At 51.0% G+C, this 19366-nt stretch overlaps 3 protein-coding genes across 5 annotated transcripts in view; 1 reads left to right on the top strand and 2 right to left on the bottom strand.

Annotated features, from left to right (window-relative positions):
- Positions 1–7128, top strand: APOC3 (apolipoprotein C3). The gene is made up of 4 exons (XM_081890085.1): positions 1–40; positions 3545–3620; positions 4619–4742; positions 5951–7128. The coding sequence occupies exons 2-4, from the start codon at positions 3563–3565 to the stop codon at positions 6048–6050; spliced, it is 282 nt and encodes a 93-aa protein (XP_081746211.1). The 5' UTR covers positions 1–40; positions 3545–3562; the 3' UTR covers positions 6051–7128.
- A 512-nt stretch (positions 7129–7640) lies between these two features.
- APOA1 (apolipoprotein A1) lies at positions 7641–11100 on the bottom strand. Its single transcript, XM_081890019.1, has 4 exons — positions 10979–11100; positions 10109–10176; positions 9682–9838; positions 7641–8628 (listed from the first exon to the last, which is right to left on the bottom strand). The coding sequence occupies exons 2-4, from the start codon at positions 10149–10151 to the stop codon at positions 7995–7997; spliced, it is 834 nt and encodes a 277-aa protein (XP_081746145.1). The 5' UTR covers positions 10152–10176; positions 10979–11100; the 3' UTR covers positions 7641–7994.
- Positions 11101–14739: 3639 nt separating this feature from the next.
- Positions 14740–19366, bottom strand: part of SIK3 (SIK family kinase 3) — a 93218-nt gene continuing 88591 nt past the window's right edge. For 2 of the 3 annotated variants that reach the window (XM_081889746.1, XM_081889748.1), the window contains 4 exons: positions 18317–18480; positions 18000–18135; positions 17422–17596; positions 14740–16771 (listed from right to left, as the gene is read on the bottom strand). In XM_081889746.1, the coding sequence (XP_081745872.1) occupies positions 17439–17596; positions 18000–18135; positions 18317–18480 (458 nt within the window). In that variant the 3' untranslated portion in view covers positions 14740–16771; positions 17422–17438. Of the gene's footprint in view, positions 16772–17417; positions 17597–17999; positions 18136–18316; positions 18481–19366 lie in introns of all 3 variants that reach the window. The other variant, XM_081889747.1, reaches the window with a different exon arrangement.

The raw sequence follows: 19366 nt of genomic DNA, 5'->3' as shown, positions 1-19366 counted from the left end.
AGGCAGGCGCCAGACAACACCTCCTGAGAAGAAGGAACAGGTAAGAGCGGGAGAGACTTGCTGGGTGGAGCAAAGGGAACAGGAAGGGAGTCTGTTCAGTCACAAACTGCTTTGGAGCACCTGACTTCTTCCAGGCCGATTTGTGCATTTAAAAAGGCATATTCCCCGAAGGAGGAACTGCTCACCCCTACCTTTTGCCAACAGGGGAGCCAGGGCTTAATCTTGTTATTAAGAATTCTAAGGTCTCAAATCTACAATAAATGCGCACGTATGTGTCTGAAATAGTACAGGAGAGCAATCCTGAAGCCATTTTGACTCTCCCAATGACGTCAAATATTCCTCTGCATTTAGGGAGGTAAATGGGGAAAGCCTTCCCATTATCTTTTCGCTTACAAATCCTGTTTTAAGGGTGTAAAGGTAAAGGACCCCTGGACAGTTAAGTCCAGTCAAAGGCGACTATGGGGTTGCAGCACTCATCTCGCTTTCAGGCCGAGGGAACCAGCGATTGCCCACAGACAGGTTTCTGAGCCATGTGGCCAGCATGACTAAACTGCTTCTGGTGCAACAGAACACTGTGTCGGAAACCAGAGCACATGGAAATGTCGTTTACCTTCCCGTCGCAGTGGTACCTATTTATCTACTTGCACTGGTGTGCTTTCGAACTGCTAGGTTGGCAGGAGGGCGTATTTGTGTATGAACAGGGTAAGCCTGTGACTTGATTCAGGAACTAAAATATTCACCATCACAAAAGAATGGCCAGACTGCCCAGGTAATGCAACCAGTGACCATTATCAGGATTTCTGGTGTAGACTGCCTCCTCTGATGTATGTATGATGATTTTGGGGTGGTCTTTGGTTAAAGGGGGTTGGGCAATGTCAAAAATCTTTTAAGGTTCCTGCACACTTTTGTTCAGGGTCTCTCTCCCTGCTTAGAAGGAGGGGAGAGAACTCTGTTGCAAAAGAAAAAATAAATATCTGCCTTGCTTTCCACTGGATGCTGCCTCCATCCATTCTTCTCTGACCGATCATGGACTTAGGAGACACAGGGTCCCATGGGGAGTTGGGCAGCAAAAGCCGAACCTCAATTTTTACTTCAATCTAAACCAGTCTGAGCCTAGATATGTTCCCAGGATGAAATAGGAAGTGTGACTCTGAGGATGTGCAGAGGGCATTTCCCTCCCCACCAGGGGCAGATGTGCTATGAAACTAATGAATCTTAAGCCTTAGGTTCCTTAATCCCAGAGGGGCCCCAGAAGCAACTTGAGTACACATTGCTTTTAAAAAATTGCATCTAGTAGACTCAGTTTCAGTTGCATTGAACTAAGTCAAATTGATTCTTTATTGTTGTATATATATTTCAACAACCCCAAAGTTTGAGAGTCAGTAGCACAAATGTAAAGGTGTGGTGGAACAACCCCACTGAAAAAGGCGACAGACAGACAGACAACAAGAATTGTATAAACATGAGGACTTAATTTGTTTGTGGATATACTATGGACAAATATGGAAAATGAATAACAATATACAAAATGGAAGAAAATAATGCGATAAAATTATATGTGATATAAAAAACCAGAAGAAGGAAGGAGGGAAGTCAGCTCTGAAGAGCAAGTATAAATGTAAAATGTAGTACAATATGTGTATGTGGAGTATCTAATTGAAAAACTAATAAAGATTAGTTGGGAAAAAGGAAAAAGGTAACAGTGTTTACCTAGACTTTGTTGTGGTTGCAAAGGAACACACACACACCCCATGACATTTCATGCTTCAGGGTTCCCATAATGTAGGTCTGCCACTGCTCCCCACAAACAGTGACATCACATCTAGGAAGACAGGCACAGAGAAGGGGCAAAGGAGATAGTCTAGGATCCTTTTGTTCTTTTTAAAAATAGCTGGTGGAAATTTCAAGGAGCAACTGCTGCAATCTATGGAACAGCATATCCTATGGAAGCCGAGTCAGCTGAGCTGGCCACACCCTGCCCAAACTGGTCTGGAATTGAACTGGGTCCAAGGTACCGGCTTGGATCGCCTAATGGGCACAACAGGGCACCTTATCCTGAAGCAGATATATGGCAAATTTGGCCCCAGCCTTGGCAAATCTGACTGGCAGGTGCTGTCCCGGGTTAGGTAAAGCAAAGTCCCTTTCGAAGCCCAGCCACCAGAGACCTTCTGGATCCTGCTGAGTGGGGGTGGAACTTGGGACCCCCTGCATGCACGGCAGGTGGGAGCTCTGCCACTGAGTGCCCACCCTCCTGGTAGCAGAGTTGGGTGTGGGATTGAACTCTATGGGGGCTTGCCAAATCTCAGGGCTTGCCAAAATCTAGGAACACAGGAAGCTAGCTGTCTTATCCCAAGTCAGACATCTGTCCATCTGCCTCCTTGGAGGTTTTTAAGTTGAGTGGCCATCTGTCATGGCTGCTTTAGTTGAGATTCCTGCATTGCAGGGGGCTGGACTAGATGACCCTCGGGTCCCTTCCAACCTTACGATTCTCTCTCTCTCTCTCTGCACTTAATTTATTTATTATTAATGTTGCAATACATATATGAAATCTTTACATATTGATACATATACATTATATTCGTAAACTCACATTTTCACATTTCATAATGTAACAACATTTATCCATTTCTTATTTCTTCCCCCGTGTCTTCCCTCCACCCGTGTGTGACTTCCTTGTTACTATTTTGTAACTTTATTATTGAGATTGTAATTTTGTATCTTAATAATTAAACATTCAGTCTTATATATCTGCTTAGCTTAACTTGACTTAACTTTGTGAAATCAGTCTATACACATCAGTAAGTTCTTGTTGGAGCATCTTTTGGTCATGTATTCTTCTACACATTTCCATTCCTGTTTGAGATTTTGATTAGGTTGCATTCTAATTGTTGCCGTCATTTTTGCTAATTCAATCATCTCAAAAAAAAAATATATTGCCAATCTTTCAATGTTGGTACTTCTTCTGATTTTCCAATTTTTTGCAATCAATAACCTTGCGGCAGCTGTTGCCTATAAAAAGATTCTCTTCACGTCTTTGGGGATGTCATTTGTTATAATTCCTAAAAGGAATGTTTCCGGCTTCTTACCAATTGTTTTAAACATTTTTTTTCAGTTCCTCATGTATATTTCCCCCCAAATTTTTTATTTTATCACATCCCTACCATACATGATATAAGGATCTCTCCTTACATCTCCAACACAGACCAACCTTACAATTCTATGATCTGCATGGCTTGGCAGCAAGAAGTTCTCTAGTGTCTTGTCAGGTGGGGCCTCTCCCAAACCTATATAGAGTCGCTGGAAAGCGGGGACCAAACCTGTGACCTTCAGCATGCAAAGCTGATACAAAACTGCATCAGAACCGATGTTCTACTCCTGGGCTACAGCAGCCCTTCCTTCTCAACACCCTGTTCTGCACAGCTGAATGACGGCTCCGGCACTAGTCTAGCGCAGGCGTCGCCTCAGCCCCAGACTACTGGGGATGGTACCTTCTGGGCCTTCAGTGGCCAATGGTGATCTGACCTGCCATTCCTTCCCATCACAGGTCCAGCCAAGCGACAGAATGAGAAGGCTCCTTCCACTGCTCTTTGTCCTTCTGGCGCTGCTTGCTGCGTTTGCACGTAAGAAACCCCCACCCCAGTGCCAGAACAGTATTGCTCTCACACATGCCTGCCTGTGTGGAAGAGGGTGCAAGGGGAACAACTGAAATCCAGCCAGCTACTTGGCTCCTGGTGGGAAGAGGAAGGGGGATCCCTCCCTTTGGGGCCACCAACTGAATGCCCTGCAACAATTCTCCCATGAAACTAGAGATATCCTACCATCCCATCCAACATTTCTCCGATGAAGATAGGGGACGTCCTAAGGAAAAGCAGGGCATTCAGGGATCAAATGAGAAACCAGGACAGCTTCTGTAAATCCAGGACTGTCCCTGGAAAATGGGATGTGGGTGGCACTGTGGGTTAAACCACAGAGTCTAGGACTTGCCGATCAGAAGGTCGGCGGTTCGAATCCCCGCGACGGGGTGAGCTCCCGTTGCTCAGTCCCTGCTCCTGCCAACCTAGCAGTTCAAAAGCATGTCAAAGTGCAAGTAGATAAATAGGTACCACTCTGGTGGAAAGGTAAATGGTGTTTCCGTGCGCTGCTCTGGTTCGCCAGAAGTGGCTTAGTCATGCTGGCCACATGACCCGGAAGCTGTCTGCGGACAAACGCTGGTTCCCTCAGCCAATAAAGTGAGATGAGCGCCACAACCCCAGAGTCGGCCACAACTGGACCTAATGGTCAGAGGTCCCTTTACCTTTACCCTGGAAAATAGAGACACTTGGAGGGTCTGGGTGTCATGGGCTCTCTAGCTTACATGAGCATCCCTTCTTGGCTGAAGCTAGGGGCAAAGGCACACCTGATGGTGATAGGAAGCACCTGGAAGAACAGATCATTCACACAACCCATTTGGTCCCCCACCCCGCCCCTATTTCTTTGGCATGGGGAATCAACCAACAAGGCGGCTGAGATTCTGTCCTCGTCTCCCCCCAAATAGAGGGGGAAGTGTATGTGTTGGGAGGGGAGCGGGAAAGTGCTTGTTTGCTCCATATCCCACCCCCTTTTCTTTTTTGTCTTGCAGAAGCTCAAGATGCCCCAAAGGGGAGTTTGGTGGCCAAAGTGCAAGTCTTTGCCCAGCAAGCCATCCAAAAGACCCAGGAGCGCTTCACCACCCTCCGAGAGTCGGAGGCAGCCCAGCAGGCCAGGTGGGGGAGGCCTTCCAAGCTCAAGGAAGGGGAAAGGTTGGGACAGAGCAGAAGGGAAGGAGGGACAGGGGTGGGGGCGGGGGGTGGATGCATGCCATAGGATCCAACTCCAGGGGGCCATGGGTGCTTAGGCATCCACAATAATATAATGAGCAGAGCCATAAAGTCAATGAGCAAAATCGGTGACAGCCAACCAGCCAGCCAAGAGAGAAGCAGTTCAGCTCCGCCCTTTGCAGCCAGCCAGTGAGTCACCTGTTTCCGAGGTTGGGGCTCGAATTCGGAGGCAGAGCTGCTGGCCACTACAATGATGACATGCGATGTCACATGCACAAAACTGCACATAGTGTGTGTGACATCATGCACATGATGCACAATGTTGCATTGTGGTTTTGAAGGAGCCCCCTTCCAAAAATCCAACGTGTGACGTCGCACACACTACATGCAGGCATGTGCGTGTGTCACTGCACATCTGTGTTATGGCGGTGGGCACCCACGATCCTGAGGGTCAGGTGGCACCCTTGATGCATGCCGTGTGAGGCTGCACGTATCAGCAAACAGGATTATCTCCTGAACCTGCCCCCCTTCCTAGAATCCCCTCCTTGGCATAAGGAAAGCCTTGAGAGCCAGTGTGGTGTGGTGGTTAAGAGCGGTAGACTCGTAATCTGGGGAACTGGGTTCGTGTCTCCGCTCCTCCACCTGCAGCTGCTGGGTTACCTTGGGCCAGTCACACTTCTCTGAAGTCTCTCAGCCCCACTCACCTCACAGAGTGTTTGTTGTGGGGGAGGAAGGGAAAGGAGAATGTTAGCCGCTTTGAGACTCCTTCGGGTAGTGATAAAGCGGGATATCAAATCCAAACTCTTCTTATTATTATTCATTTCCACCCACTGTCTCCCCTGGGGCAGCAGCCTCTTGCTGAGACCCCAAAGGTGCTATTGGCACCTGTCACAATACGTGGGGCAGAGGTGGCTACTTCTGGGCCCGCAGACATGGAAGATTCTTGCAACACACAGTGGGTGTAGTAGAACTCTGGCAATAGCCAGGCTTCCAGGGGGCTTGGAATTCCTACTTTCCTAAAGGGGTTGGGGTGGGGGAATTTCTGAAACCAAGAAAAGCTCTCATTTGCCACACTGCACTAAGTGACCCTTTAGGGATGGATCCACAGCAATTAAATGCACCTTTTCCTTCAATCCACCCCTACTGCCTTTTAGGGAATGGATCACTAACGGCTGGGCAAATGCAGTTCAATACATTGGCCGTGTAAAGGAGAAGATTGCCACATTTTTGAAGACGCCGGCACCTGCAGCATGATGGAACTTTGATTCCACACAATTCCAGGAGGATCTCTCGCCCTTCCCAGTACAGCGGCAGGGTGCTAAAGTTGTCCTCAGTGATGGGCAAGGATTTCAACATTTGCCACTCTTTCTCCTTTTCCCTGCCCTGCCTAGTCACTCCTTCATTCCCTCCTTCCCTCAGACATCTCAATGTTCATTAAGCGTGGCACTTTCCCCCATTAAATCTTGCAAACCCTTTGCATGGTTGAGTTTCTTGCTGTGAACCAACAAAGCAAACTGGGCAGAGGTCTTGATGGAGCAAGAGAGACACTTTCAAAAAGACTTTTTGGGAGGCTTTCAGTGGTTTCCCACCAGAACCACCCAAGAGCAAAACAAACACATTTCCAGATGTGGGTGGGATCCCCTTCCTTGAGCAACTATGTAAGTGGGCAGGGGGAGGCATCCTGAGTAAAGACCCTTTCCAGTTAAAACGCACTCTCCAGAATCAAAACTTCGCCCTTTCAGGGCACCTGCTTGATCCCTTCCCTCCTGCTGCCAGTTGGGATGAATTTGGCCTGAATCTGAGGAAGGGGGAAAGGAGAGAGAGAATCTTGATGTGTTCGTGGTGACCTAGGTTTGGTGGGTTTGGTGGTGGCAGGCAAGCAAGCAGGGAGAGAGGCAACTTCACCTAGCCAGGGGGTCTCCTACAGCTCCTCCTGGCTCCATCTGCCAGCACAACCCACAGGAGAGTTGAGAAAAGTTCTGCCCTGCGCTACCTAAGGACAAAGATCAGTTGGCATAACAGCCACTGCCACCAGGAGGCCAAATGGCCAAGACAATAATTGGCTAGGCACTTGTTCACTTTCAGATTTAGCTGCCCTGTTTTGTTTTTTAAACAAACTGCTGAGTTGAGTGTACATTTTTGTGGTGGACTCTACACACACACACACACAGAGAGAGAGAGAGAGAGAGAGAGAGAGAGAGAGAGAGAGAGAGAGAGAGGCCGATCTCTTTGCCCTCAAACGGCAGGGATTTCTTCCCTGGCTCTGCCCCCCCTCCCAAACTCCCTCTAGTTCTTCCCAGTCCCAATATATTTTTGATTCCAAGAGCTGGGAATAAACCAAAAATCTGTCTCACACAGTGGCGGCAGCCTTCTTCCACTTGGCCTTGCCAAGAGATTGCAGGGGCACTGGGCAGCTGTGCTGTTGCATGGGGTCATTGCTGCATCCCTAGCAAATTCATCCAGGGGTGTATATGGCCTGAACCTCTTTGAGGCAGCTGTCCTTGCCTGCAGACAACTCCCTCTATCTTTTAACCCCAAAACGTCTGGCACCTGAAGCAGCCTCCTCTCCCTCCTTCAGGACCCACCCTCTCTTAATCTAGGCCTCCCTCCCCCACTAAGGCATTGGGCATGGTGGGGAGACACCCACAGAACTAGCCAGGAGGAAACGGGACCTTTGGACTGGCAAAACCTGCAAAAGGAATCCCCACCCCCACCCCAAATGCCAACGCTTCAGTTCCTACCCACCTCTCACTGCCCTCCCCCTTCTGACCCCCCCCCCAGTCGTGCCCTACGGCTCCCAGCCCCCTTCATGGCAGCAGACATCCATCACACAATAGCCATATCTCTTAAAGTTGCTTTTTATTCGGCAAAAGAGAAGGAGAGAGGCACTGGACTGAGCAGGCAGGGATGGCAGCGGGGAGAAGAGGGGGAGAGAAGCTAGGTTTTCTTCCACTCCAGCCTGAGGTCTTCCAGCTGGGGTCTTAAGGGCGTGGGGAGGAGTTGCAACCCCTCCTTTCCCTGCTCACACCCCATTAACCCACCCAGGGTTGTGGTGCCAAAATGTGGGGTGGGAAAGGTCAGCGATAAATACCGAAGTGGGGAGGCAGTGCTTATTCAGAGGAACCCTGATCAGAGGGAAGGGGGAGGCCCAAAGGTCCAGGCAGGATCCTGGAAGGAGACGGGCTGCCATGCTTCTCTCTAGGCGGCCTGCTGTTGCTGCCCCTTCTTCACCTCGTCCTCCACGGCCTTTTGCACACTGGCGATGAGGCCCTCCACGTAGGTCTTGAAGCTTTCCACGCTCGTGGGCAGTTGCTCACGCAGCTTCTCCACCATGGGTCCTACCTTCTCCCGCAGGGCAGTGAAGTGCTTCTGGGCCTCGGCCTGAAACTCTCTCAACTTGGGGGCGCCCTGCTCCCGGAGCTCCTGCAGCTTCTGGCTCAGCCTCTGGCGCATCTCTTCGGCGTGGGGGGCCACCTTGGCACGCAGCTCGTCCACGTGGTCCCGCAGCTTGTCCCGCGCTTCCTCGGCCACTGGCCTCACCTTCTCCTGAATTGTCTCCAGGTTCTGGCGCACAATCTGCTTCACCTCCTGCTCAATGGGCTCTGCCTTGGCCCGGAGAGCATCTATTTCCTGGTGGAGCTTCTTGCTGAATTCATCAAAGTAGGGCTGGATATTGGCATTCACGCTTTCCAAGTGCTTCTTCAGCTCCTCGATCCCCTTGTCCCAGTGCACTTTCAGCTCTTGCTTCAGTTCTTCCATCTCAGGGGCTATTTCTTTGTGCAACTCAGCTAATATCTGGTGCGCCTTGTCCAATTTCGGAACCAGGCTTAGGCTACAGAGAGAGGATGGGGAGACCGAGTTAGTGGGTGAAGGGAGGGCAGAGTTGGTGCCTAGACCTCTTGCTCCAGCCCAGAAGAAGAAGGAAGCACCTCTGTCCTCGAGAAGCACCAGCCAGTTTCGACCTCCTGTTCTGCTAAGGAAGGTCAGGGTCTCTGCTACCTCTTTATACAATGTGGAGCAGAAGCAAGGAAGCCACCCTCTGCTCTGGCCATCAGTGTTGGGGAGGCCACTTTGTTTTAGTGTCTTTTGCTCTTTCCAACATGTTGGAATGCCTTCGACTGCCAGAGCTGGGTCTTGCCTTTGGAGTGGGGATGCTCTCTTGGGAGAAACTCATCACAACAAAAGAGGAGCCTCTTTGCTGTCTGAACCCAACACAGAGACCTGCCAAAACTGCCTCCTCGCCCAATAGCAGCAGGAGCAGCAGCAGCCAACATGAGCCAAGGCTGCGTCGATAAAAATATGGCATCTACTCAGCCTTTATAAAAGGATTCCTCCCCCCACCCTGTCACATACACACCTCAGTTGTCTAATTTCATTTTTTTAAAATCTGTTTATAGGGTTCATACAAAGCATGTCTATTTAGCAGTTGCCTAAAAAAGTATATTTGAGGCTCCTCTTTCGGCTATGAATTTGTGATGCTGTTCAGTAGCCCAGCCGGGGTGGGGTGGGGTGAGGCGGGTCACGTAATCCAGCCCCTCTAGATTTTGTGGGGCTGTCCCTCCCAGGGAAGGCCCCTGAGATCAGAGTGGATGTAAGGCACCCCCCCCCCCCATATCTGGCTTTTAGCCGGGGTGTGTGTGCCGGAGGACGGTGCTGCACCACAGTTCCATGAGGGTGAATGGAGATCTGGGGGACATAGGTTTGGTATCCACAAAGCCAGCCAGCCACTCACTCCTCCCTGCCCCCCTCCCTCACTGCACAGATGGAAAGCCCTCCTGAGGCAGAAGCATCACTCCTGAGGGGGTAAAGGGGAAGGAGCTTTGGCCACCCCAAAAGCCTACAGCCTGCCAGTCTATTCCCTGCTTGCCCCTAATTTGCTACTCACTCTACTTCCTTGCCCCATTCGGAGTTATCCAGCTGAGTGATGGCTTCACGGAGACCAGTCCTGATGGTTTCTACGTAAACGGTGAGAGCGTCGTGCACGCGCTCCAAGGGGGTTTGTTGGGGCTCATCTTGCTGCCAGAAGTGGCGGGCCTGGGTTCCTGCAGAAGCAATGCAATAATAGTTAGAGCCTAAGGGCAGAGCGTTTAGAAAGGGGCAGTCAGAAGCGAGCCAGGTCTCCCCAGTTTGGCCCTGCAATGGCAGAGCCCACTCCTCTACGGCTACTCCTCCCTCCACGCGCAAGCAGAGATTAGCAGAGATCAGAGCATGTCCTTCAGAGCTCATCCCCCCAAGGTTCTTGGGCAGGAGTTGGGCTGCCTCAGGGAGAGCTGCCATTCCCTGCCCGTGAGCACAGGGTCGGGGGGACTCACCTGTGAGGAACACCAGGGCCAGGGTCACTGTGATGGCTCTCATCTTGCAATGCGTTCCAACCTGGAGACTGCAGAAGGGGATCACGTCAGGCCAGAAGAATCCACAAAGATGTAGAAAAACAACAACAAAAGGATTTCTTGAGCTTTTCTCTCCCAAGACCAAGAAAGAGAGAAATTGGAAGTGAGGAGAAAAAGAGGCATGCTGAAGATTAGCCAGAAGAGCCAATGGGAAGACCAGATCCAGCGGATCTTGCCAGTTAGCAAGCAACACAGAAGGACTAGTTACCATAAAGTCTTGCTTGTGGGCTTCCCTGGAGGCACCGGGCTGGCCATTTTGAGAAGCAGCCGGATTCAAGGTGATGTGGGCTCCCCTTGGCATGACCCCACAGGGCAGCTCTTTCTGCCCTTAAGCAAGAATTCTTGCACACAAGATCTGCTATGTCCACCTAGCCCAGCAGCAGCAGCAAGATGCCCAGAGAGGCTTCCCAAGCTGGGGCACCTGCTCATTGGAAGAGTCCATTGAGCTTCCCTTCCAAAGGTATACACCCGAAGGTATCCATTGATATATCCAAGAGGAAGCCCCAGGCAGAACAACCAAGCCAGCCTTTGCCAACCTGGTGGTGCCCTCCTGATGTGCTCGGGCTGCTGTGCTAGCTGGTGCTGATGGGATCTGTGGTCCAAAACATCGGGTGGGCACGGGGGAGTTGGCAAAGGCTGATCAAGAAAGAAATGGAGAGGCAACTTCTCTGCAGGGGAAGCAAAGTCTTTTCAAAGAGCTTTGAGAGAGGGAGAGAGAAGAGTGAGAGAGAGAGAAAGAGAGAAAGAGAGAGAGAAGCAAGCCATAGTACCAGGAGAGGCCCAGATTCTTACCAGTCCTTTCAGCGTCTGCTGCTTCGTGTGACCGATCCTTCTCGGCGGTGGCTATTTATACCAGAGGTGGTTGTTTATTGCCGAAGATAAGTCAAAGCTGTAAATGGGGAATTCACTCCCAAGTCGTGACTATGTGGCGCTTAGAGTTCAAGGATCAAACACACATCCCCAGGGGGAACGCGCACGATCAAGGAGCAACAGGGGCCTGGCAAGGGACTCCGGAACAAACACAGAAGCTGGGCCTGGGGCCAGCTCTCTGACCCAGATTTGCACTTGTGGGCAGAACAGGAACCCCACAGACCCCTCTGCTCAGCTGGGCAGCCGCCAAGGAAGGAGATTTGCAAGGCTCCTGTTGTTGTTCCCAAGTGGTTTGAGGACTCTGTCCTCGGTGCCTTTAGCAATAACTTCAGGAGAACAACTCTGTGACCTGAAGCCTCCCAGCATGGGCCAGGCAAGCCTTTAACAACAGGCCAATAACTGGGGTTGTTCTCCTTTGCTGGGGGGCCCGCATGCGAGGAAAGTTGTACCTACTGTAAGCTGCTTTCTATCCTAGCCCCCCACTTCCCCAGGCAAAACCTCTCCTCTCTTGACAAGGACAAACATCAGAGAAAGTGGCTGACTTGGGCCTGGCTGCAAGTGATGGTGGGGGTTCACACACTGGAACGCTTCCCCATACACAAGAGGAAGAAAAGGGGTTTTGCTCACAGCAAATGGGCAGCAAATGGGTGTATCTGAAGAAGTGTGCATGCACACGAAAGCTCATACCAAGAACTAACTTAGTTGGTCTTTAAGGTGCTACTGGAAGGATTTTTTTTTTTGTTTTGACTATGGCAGACCAACACGGCTACCTATCTGTAACAGCAAATGGGCAGTTATCGGGGAGAAGGGCTCTTGCTTCCAGCAAGTGCCTGATTATTTTTCTTTGGAGTGCAAAACATCTGGACAGAGCCAGGTTAGGGAAAGCAGCTCTATGGGAAGAACCACCACAGCTGTAGAGGGTTGTTCCAAAGATGTCTGAGGCTCTATCTCAGAAGAAAACCTCCTGACTCCACTAAGAGAGTAACTGCAATCTGAACACATTGTGCAGACTCAAGCATTTGGATGCATTTGCTCATTCTGCCTACTTCATTCTTGGATTGCTGGCCCCGGGGAGATAATGTGGATTATCTTTGCCCCACCCTCTGACCTTAACACAGTCTCCTTAACACAGGAGTCTCCTTAACACAGGAAACTGCCTTATACCAGATGAGACTTTGTCATGGCGTGATACTGTCTACTCCAGCCTTCCCCAACCTGACGTGTTCCAGAAGTTGTTGAACTACAACTCCCATCAGCCACAGGCAGGAAAGTCAAGGGGGATGATGGGAATCACTGTCCAAAAACACTGAGGAGGCTGGTGTCCTCTGATTGGGGCTTTCTAGGATCTTAGGCAGGCAAGGATCATTTTTCAAACTTGATGATACCAGAGATTGACCTACTGTGGGCAGAGCAAGTGATCTGCCAGAGTTATGGACCCATCCCATGACTTCTGAGATTCCATCTCATTGTTCAAGGTTGGAAAGGCCCGAAAATTGCCTTCCCAACTTAATGGAATGCTCTCCCCCAAGGGAGGCCCACCTGGTGCCACCCTTGCCATCCTTTTGTTTTCTTGGGCATTGAGGCAGCACCAATGATACAGTATTGTGCTGTTTTTAATATGCTGACGTGATTGTATCACTGTTATGTTTTACTTAGTTGCAGATCACTTCAGGACTTTATTCCGTGTGAAGCAATACATACATCCAATAAACCTCAGCCTCTCCTTGAGAGTGCTGGATTTTACATCAGATAGGAAGGCTGGTGACTGTGTGGTGCAACTGAATGCAAGAAATTCTGGGCATGGCTTTCTCTGCCATGGGAGGGCGGAGCCTGATTACATGAAACCTCCACAAAAGTGGGGCTGCCACTCATCTTAGAATTCACAGTGCCAGGAAACTTGTCTCCAGAGGGAGGGGGAGTTGCTCTCCAGAAGACGAGAAACACATCCTGATTCTGTTTCCATACATGGCTTAGTCTGTTGGAGCAAAAGCCAAGTTTAAGGGCACCATAAAGACTAATAGAATAGAATCCCAGAATCATAGAGTTGGAAGAGACCACAAGGGCCATCGAGTCCAACCCCCTGCCAAGCAGGAAACATAATAATCCCTATCAGTTAGCACCATTTTGCATGTGTCCTTTTACTGCCATTCCATCAAGAGTTTTGATATCTATGGCAACTTTGAGGCTGGAGACACAGGAGATAACAGCAAGGGAAACTCTGCCAGCCTTTTAGTTGAAGCCCATACCCATCAGAACAGCCTTACTGAGGACTGCAGCTGTAGTTCCATCATCTGCAGAGCATAGGAAGCTGCCTTCTACTGAGTCAGCCCCTTAAGGTCCAGCCAGCTCCATATAGTCAGCACTGGCTGGCAGAAGCTCCACAATGTCTCAGACAGGGACAAGATGCATACAAGGAACCCCCAATCCAGACTTTCTGGAAGAGAAATCCAAGTAAACCCATTTAGGCACTGTGCTCCATTCTTAGCCTCCCACCCTGGGAATGAATCAACAGGACTCACTGGGGTAGGAGAACGAAGCAGCGGTGACACCAACCCATTCTCTCGCAAGCCCATCGCCCAAAGAAATGTGACTGAGGTTGTGGAGGCTCTGCTTGGAATCCAAGCCCAGGGCTATCAAAATGACAAAAAGGCTGCTCTTGTATCAGCCAGCTTGGCTTTAAAGGACAAACAACTTCTCTGGTGGAATCAAAGATCTCCTCAGGGAGCACAAATTGCCATTGGATGCCACCAGACTAAAACTCTCAACAGGACCCGACCTTAGCTAATCACTCCTTGGCATGCCATTTTCAGACAAAAATGCTCACATTATGGCACCTCCTCAAAGGGAGATGCTAAGCAGATACACACCAAAGAGCATTCTAGTCCCAATAATGCCCCCTTCCTCTAGGTCATGAGCAGTGTGCAGCAGGAGGGCCTTTTGATACTAACCCTGGTGATGGGATGCAATGGAGGAGGCAGGTGGGGCCCTGCAATGATACAGGTTTGGGAAACGCTGTGCTAGAAAATTCAACCTGGGATCTTTTGCTTGCAAAGATGCTCTGTCACTGAGTCCCTTCCCTCCCGCCTGAAGCTCTACTGACCCTGAAGTATGCAACGACCCAAACATGGGCTTGGGCTGCTACCAATGCAGCACATGGTCAGAACGCAAGGGTCCTCTGCCTAAGGAGGGTCTCCAGAGCCATCACTGCCACTTGTTCAGGGACAATCCCAGCTTAAGGCACCACCACTCCCCAACCCTAGGGACGCGGGTGGCGCTGTGGGTAAAACCTCAGTGCCTAGGACTTGCCGATCGTATGGTCGGCGGTTCAAATCCCCGCGGCGGGGTGAGCTCCTGTCTTTTGGTCCCAGCTCCTGCCCACCTAGCAGTTCGAAAGCACCCTTAAGTGCAAGTAGATAAATAGGTACCGCTTTATAGCGGGAAGGTAAACGGCGTTTCCGTGTGCTGCGCTGGTGCTGGCTCGCCAGAGCAGCTTCGTCACACTGGCCACGTGACCCAGAAGTGTCCTTGGACAGCGCTGGCCCCCGGCCTCTTAAGCGAGATGGGCGCACAACCCTAGAGTCGGACACGACTGGCCCCTACGGGCAGGGGTACCTTTACCTTTAGCTTTTTTTTACTCCCCAACCCTGGACACAACAGCAAGAGAAAAGCCAGACCAGAGCTGCTGAGAGCCAATCATAATCATGGGTTTATTTGTCATGATCCCACGTCCAACTAAGTTACTAGTTGCAAAATGACCCACCGAAAACGAACAAACAAACGGAAAAAAACTGAACTAAGATTTTGCTGAAAATCTGGGGAGTTTGTTTGTGTGGGTTCTTTGTTTTTAGTCCAACATAAATGAGAAAAAATACTTTGGACATTTCCCCCAAAACAGAAATAATAGCAAAGTATATGATACATTCAACATATACTGCGAGTATTGATTACTACAATACAAAGCAATGATTAAAAACAAAAGAATCCCCCCCGCAAGAACAAAAAAATAACAAAACAAAAAGTGTGATACTGCAAAACAGCATAGCCAGGCCAGTCCCTGCACGGCGGTTTGCTTGGAGGGCGGCTGATGCTGCTGTCATCTCTCAGGATCATGTAAACAGAAGGAAAAACCAAAGCAAGAGTCCAAAGCTAGGCCAGAGGAGGCTTTCGGTGCCTTTTGGCCCCTCCCTCCCAGTGGCAGGAGGGAGCAGTGAGCAGCCCTCAAATTCCTCCTGCCCCTCCATGGCCCATTCTTCTTCCCTGGTAAGCGAGTCCCCCGCCTCAGTGGAACCCCGGCCACAATCCAGCCTCGAGGAGGAGGAGGAGGAGGAGGAGGAGGAAGAGGCTTCCCCCCACCATCGCTTGCACATCTTGGTATCCAGATGCTGCTGGAAAGGTGAGAACGAGGAACAGGAGGATGATGATGGTGATGATGACGATAGCAAAAGAACCTCAGCCATGCTGGTCTCACACTTCTTCTGTGCAAATTCAGGAGGGCTGCATTGATATATATATTTATATATATATTTAATCCTTTTAAAAAAATTCTTCCAAAAAGAGTCAGTAATAGGGATTCTCTGTTGCAGCTTTGTCAAAAGTTCCAAAGGCAGAAAAGATGACAGGAGAGACTCCCCGGAGGCCCAGCCGCTGGAGGTGCCCCAGACCCTGGACCAGTCACAGAAAACGAGTTCCCCAAGGGCTGAGAGAAAGGGAGAGACGGTCTCCGCGGCAACGCCAGGGGCACCACCGCTGCCACACTGGAGAAAAGCCAATACTGGGAGGAAGATGGGGGAGGGGCAAGCAGCAACATGGGGCGGGGTAGAAGGGGAGGGGCAAAATGCATCCTGCCTTTTATTAACAATTAATTTATTATTAATAATAATAACAACAACAATAATAAAACATTTACCAAAACAAATTCCTACATGATCTGAAGGGAAAGCAAGTTGAAAACAAGAACCAGGTTTTCTCGAAACAAAGGGGAAAAAGGGGGAAAAAAGAAGAAGTAGTAGCACATGGAATTAAATGGGGGGGGAGAGATGTACAAAAAAAAAAAGAGAAACGGAAGAAAGGACAGAGTGACAAAATTTAAAACAGAAAGGCTGACAGAGGAGAGACACACAAAAGCAATATTGCACCACTGCGGTGGGGAGGGGGGGGAATGGCCAAGGGGTGGGAGGCAAGCGATGCATGGAAGGCAGACGTGGAGGCTTGGCTCTCGGCCCCTCCGCAAGCACAGCCCCCGCCACACCCACCAGCCCCCTGGCCTGGAGGGGCCACTGCAAAGGCAGATCATGAAGAGGCACCGTCCAAAACAGCTGCTTATTGCTTGCGGGTGGGCAGAGCTCCTCTCCCCTTCTGCCATCAGGTTTTCCAGGCAAGGCTGGCTGCCCCCTTCCCTGGCAACTGCCACTGACTGGGAAGGGGGGGGCCCTCCAAGCCGGCAGCTGCCCGCAAACTGCCCCCTGCAGCTTCTGTGCGGGGGGGGGGGGGTGCTCTGGTCCTTCCAGAATGGCTGGCGTCACAGGCAAATATGGCAATAATGAACATCCGAAAGGAACAAGCACACTGTTGAACCAACGAGGAGGTTGAGGAGGAGGAGGAGGAGAAGCCGCCACAAGATTTCCGTCAAGGAGAAACGGGACGGCCATTTGGCGCAACGCTGCGAGATACTGTTGGTTTGAAATGGACCTTTTTGTTTCAAAGCTGTACATACCCCTGCCGGAAAATGAGAGAGACAAAGAGAGGGGAGTGGGTGGCAGGAATACTAGACACTTGCCTACACAGCTACACAGATGAACCTCACTAAACCTTTCTTGTGCCCCACGCTGCTCCACACTCCCGTCGCCAGGCATAAAACTGGCTGGCCTAGCAAGGCCCTCTTGGCAATGGCTTCAGGAGCAGGAGCAGCTCACTGGGGAGCCAGAGAGAGCCCAGAGCTCTGCCCCTTCCCAAAGGCAGGAGTGAGAAGAGCACCTTTCGAACTCTGAGCCTACTAAGCCTCTTGACCTCTGAGCCAGGAATGCGACACCCAACCTTGAATGCCCCAGGGACGCAGACACAGTATTTCCTCATGCCTGGCTCTTCTGCCTGCAAGGTCCCGAGACTTGCGGCTGGTCCAGAGAGAGCTCTGCTCAGCTCCAGCAGCAGCAGCAGCAGCAGCAGCAAACCGATAGGCCCACCCCTGCAGAAACTTTGGAAGTGGCGCTTGCTTCCCCAGTGAGCACGGTGTAGTGCAGGTCCAGGTAGTGGGTAGGCCAACATTAAAAAGGAGGGTACTTCCCACCCCCCAATCCCCTTTCTTTCATGGAAGGGGCCCATGCATCTCCCCAGTGCCTGGCACAAGTTTGGACTCGAATGCTACTTACTGTAGCCTGCCTGATCTCTAGACCCCAGCCTGCTCCATCCCAAAGGGCACCTCTGGGTGCTTGTAACTCAGCAGGACGTCAGTAATACACGTGGAAGAGTAACAAGAGGTGTTTAGATGCTGGTTGCCATCTGCTAGGTTCAGGTGCTCTTGACCTTCCAAGTTCTCTCCACAGTCTGCAAAACCAAAGACAAGGGAAGCTGAAGTGACAGCTCAGGCAAGGCCTGGAAGTGTGTGTTTGGCTCCAAGATTTAGGAGCCACAGGGCATGCCAAGGGCAGAGAGGACTGCAGCTTTATGCAGAAAGCTTAACAAAGGATCCCGCTGTCCCATCTAGATGTTCAACCTGGTGCCTAGTGCGAGAAGGGTGGGGTTGTTAATGTGCCCGCTCCCACTCCAGGCCCACAGACACAGAGCACTCACAGATGCTCCCCACCTCTTAAATCCAGAACTGTCCCCGTCTCGCTTTCCTGGGACAGGCCAAGCAAACAGGTCACTCTGCCCAGCCCTAAGTCAGATGCTTTTGGCTGGACATGCAAAGAGGCACCACCTGGCGGCGCTGGAGGCTCCAAGCACTCACCTTCTTCACTCTCCCCATCATGGAGCGGTTGGCTGCCCATGAGGGAAGACTGGCTGAGCACAGCGTCGGACATGCGGGCAGAGCTGAGCGCCTTCCCTGCCATTAGGCTCATGCCCGGAAGAGTGTCCAGTTGCACCTGCAGGGAGCAGAAAGGAAAGGCTCAGAGACCTGCAGGGGGCACTGCTAAAGAATGAGAAGGAAGAGGCTGGCCAGAGGAGGTGGGACCAGGGCCTTCACCTCCACCATACCATAGGACAGGTGTGTCACCTTGACACAGGGGGCCCCCATCCCCACCAACACCCCTCTCCCCAACATACATAGGCATCGTCACTGTTTTGAATGGTGTGGTGTCTCTGCAAAGGCCGGGATCTGTGATGCACACCAGGAATCGGCCTTGTGGGATAACCCTCTGGCCCATCTGCATCTGGCATCTCCACGTGACCAGGAGAGCTTCTTTCCATGCAACCTGTGGCCATGGAGTCTTTGTGGGAAAGGGAGAGAAAGACAAAAGAGGAGGGAGGGGAAAGAGCATTATGTCCCTTCAAAGGCACCCATTTCCCAGCCACAAGTACCCTAAAATCCTTCTGGCTCAGGCCGTAAGTACAAGGAGAGAGAAACCCCTTTTCATTCCTTTTTCTCATTCACTGCACACTCTTTCCATCAATACATTCATGGGAATTACCCCACTTTTATCCTCACAATGGCCCTGCGACAGAGCACAACCAGCTCAGGGCCAACCTGCCAATCACAACACACACACCCTCCTCTTTGATTCTCAGCAACAGCAGCAGCAGGAGAGCCACTTCCTGGTATGAAACCACGTTTTGCGTAGACTCTCTGCGGCACAGCCTGTGGAGATGCCCCTGGATATGGGAGGAGGTGAGAGCCAAGTGCAGCTCCTTGGTGGGCTCTACACAGCACCCCAAAACAAAAAAAGGCAGCCTTCCCTCTCTCATGTGTGGGACACCTGCTGCTGGACACACAGTTGTGCAAAGACCCACAAGCAGCTTCTGTTCCCTGCAGTGGAGCCTGTACAGGAGATCCTTCCCCAACAGGCAGAAAGTGCCTAGCTCAGGCCCACAAGGCACAGCCCGCTTCCTGGCATGGACCCACCTTCCCCCATTCCACACAGCGGAGACATGCAGTGGAACGATTCCAAAGGCCGGTGCTCCTCATTCCAAAGGGGCCAGGCCAAAGATCAACTGCTGACAAAACTGTTGTTCTTGCAGGGTGTAAAGGCTGTCCTTTATCACCTCAGGAGCCACCACCCACAGGGCACAGAAAGGGCTACTAGCAGGCAGCGCTGTAGACAGATGGGAGGCATCTACACAGCACAACGCCCTCACCTGTGTCTCCCCCAAAGCTCT

This window comes from Podarcis melisellensis (assembly GCF_964234715.1).
Source record: "Podarcis melisellensis genome assembly, chromosome: 15".
NCBI classification, from domain to species: Eukaryota; Metazoa; Chordata; class Lepidosauria; order Squamata; family Lacertidae; genus Podarcis; species Podarcis melisellensis.
This window is presented reverse-complemented; position numbering and strand designations above follow the sequence as displayed.